Source organism: Colobus angolensis, unplaced genomic scaffold (genome assembly GCF_000951035.1).
Source record: "Colobus angolensis palliatus isolate OR3802 unplaced genomic scaffold, Cang.pa_1.0 Scaffold84, whole genome shotgun sequence".
NCBI lineage: Eukaryota > Metazoa > Chordata > Mammalia > Primates > Cercopithecidae > Colobus > Colobus angolensis.
Genome location: NW_012122265.1, coordinates 228,361 through 229,958, shown reverse-complemented (window position 1 = coordinate 229,958; position 1,598 = coordinate 228,361). Strand labels below are relative to the sequence as shown.

Here is a 1,598-nt window from a genome sequence, read left to right as displayed (position 1 = left end):
GCCCCGGCCAGGTCCCTGCGGCCGCGACCCTCCAGCCGCTGCAGCGCGGACGGCGGCATCTCGTCGTACAGGCGGTAGGACAGGTTCCGCAGCACGCACACCGCGTTCTCCACGCTCTGCGGGCAGGAGCACGGGTCAGGGCGGCGGCCCGGGGTGCACGGCCCCCCCTCCGCACCGCGCTCCTCACCTTGTCCTCGCATTTGCCCACGTCCAGAGCGTGGTTGATGTAGGTGACCAGGGCGTCCACCAGCCCGTGGCACTCCCGCATCTTCTGGCGAGTGGCCTGAGAGGCTGAGCTGAGGTTCCTGGGGACCGAGGCGGATCAGAGCCCCCCAGGGACCCCCCCCATCCCAGGCCCTGCCCCATCCCATCCTGGGCCCTCCCACGCCCATCCCCCAGTGCGGGGCGTGCAGTGTGTGGGGCTGTGAACGCCAGGCCAGGCGGAGTCCCCACAATGACCTGCCCGCAGTCCCCACCCCACTGCCCGAGGCTGGCGCACCTGAGGAAGCCGGTGGCGTTGTAGAAAATCTCTGCCTCCGAGGCGTTCTGCTGGATGAGGGGGGGACCCCCAGCTCCCGACAGGGGGCTCAACACCAGGTCAGTGAGCTGCTCCAGAGTGTCTCTGGCCAGGCGGTCCTTCAGGTGGTCACTGGATGAGAGGTTCCACAGGATCCCTGGACGAGGGGGGAGGCTGCTCTCAGCGTCTGCCCTCCAACACCCTCCGCTTTTCTGGGCATGGAGTGAGGAGGTCCCGCCTCTCCCCAGGGGCTGGCCTGGTGTTCTGTGCCTCACCCACGAGTCCTGCTGGGGAGACCCTGGAGTGGCATTTGGGGTGATAGAGCTGGGACCAAGCAAAAGGGGACAAAATGTGGGGGGTGGTGAGCAGGCCTGGTGGGGGAGGTGGCTGCAAGGAGACAAAGCCGCAGGATAAAGTGGCCAGGGGTCCAGGAAAGAGGCGGGCAGTGGAGGCCCAAGTAGGAACATGGCCAGCAAAAGGGACAAAGGGACAGAAGGGAACCAAATGGGGTGGAGAGATCAGAACAGAGGAGAGAAGACAGGCAGAGGAGGGACAGGAGGAGGGGGACAGGCAGAAAAGGGGGACAGGTGGAGGAGGGCAGAGGGCGGCAGGTGGAAGGAGGCAGGTGGAGGAGGGGGTAGGTGGTGGAAGGACAGGTGGAGGAGGGGACAGGCAGCACCTGTGACGTTTTTGCGAAGCTCATCGTCCTGCTCCCGCAGTGTCCGCAGCAGCTCGAAGATGCCGTTCTCCTCCACCAGGGCCAGCTTGTTGTCGGCATTGTCGTAGATGAGGTTGCGCATGGCACCTGTGGCGTGGCGCTGCACTTCCTGGTTGGCGTGGTTGAAGAGCTTCACCAGCCTAGGCACGGCCTGAAGGCTGCGGGCCTGCGGGCACAGGCATATGGGGGTGCACAGATGCATGTGGATGGATGCAGACTATGCACGTGTGTGCAGATGGGTCCAGGTGCGTAGATGTAGATATGCAGGTGATGCAGGTGTATACAGGTGTACAGAGGTGACACAGGTGTATACGGGTGTACGGAGGTGATACAGGTGTATATGGGTGTATGGAGGTGACACAG

General features: G+C 64.3%; 1 protein-coding gene across 1 annotated transcript in view; it reads right to left on the bottom strand.

Moving 5' to 3' along the window:
• PKP3 (plakophilin 3) overlaps positions 1-1,598 on the bottom strand; it is an 8,500-nt gene that overhangs the window by 2,215 nt on the left and 4,687 nt on the right. The window contains exons 5-8 of the mRNA XM_011930135.1: positions 1,197-1,401; positions 500-674; positions 188-305; positions 3-116 (exon numbers count right to left, since the gene is read on the bottom strand). Of these exons, the coding sequence (XP_011785525.1) occupies positions 3-116; positions 188-305; positions 500-674; positions 1,197-1,401 (612 nt within the window). The remainder of the gene's footprint in view (positions 1-2; positions 117-187; positions 306-499; positions 675-1,196; positions 1,402-1,598) is intronic.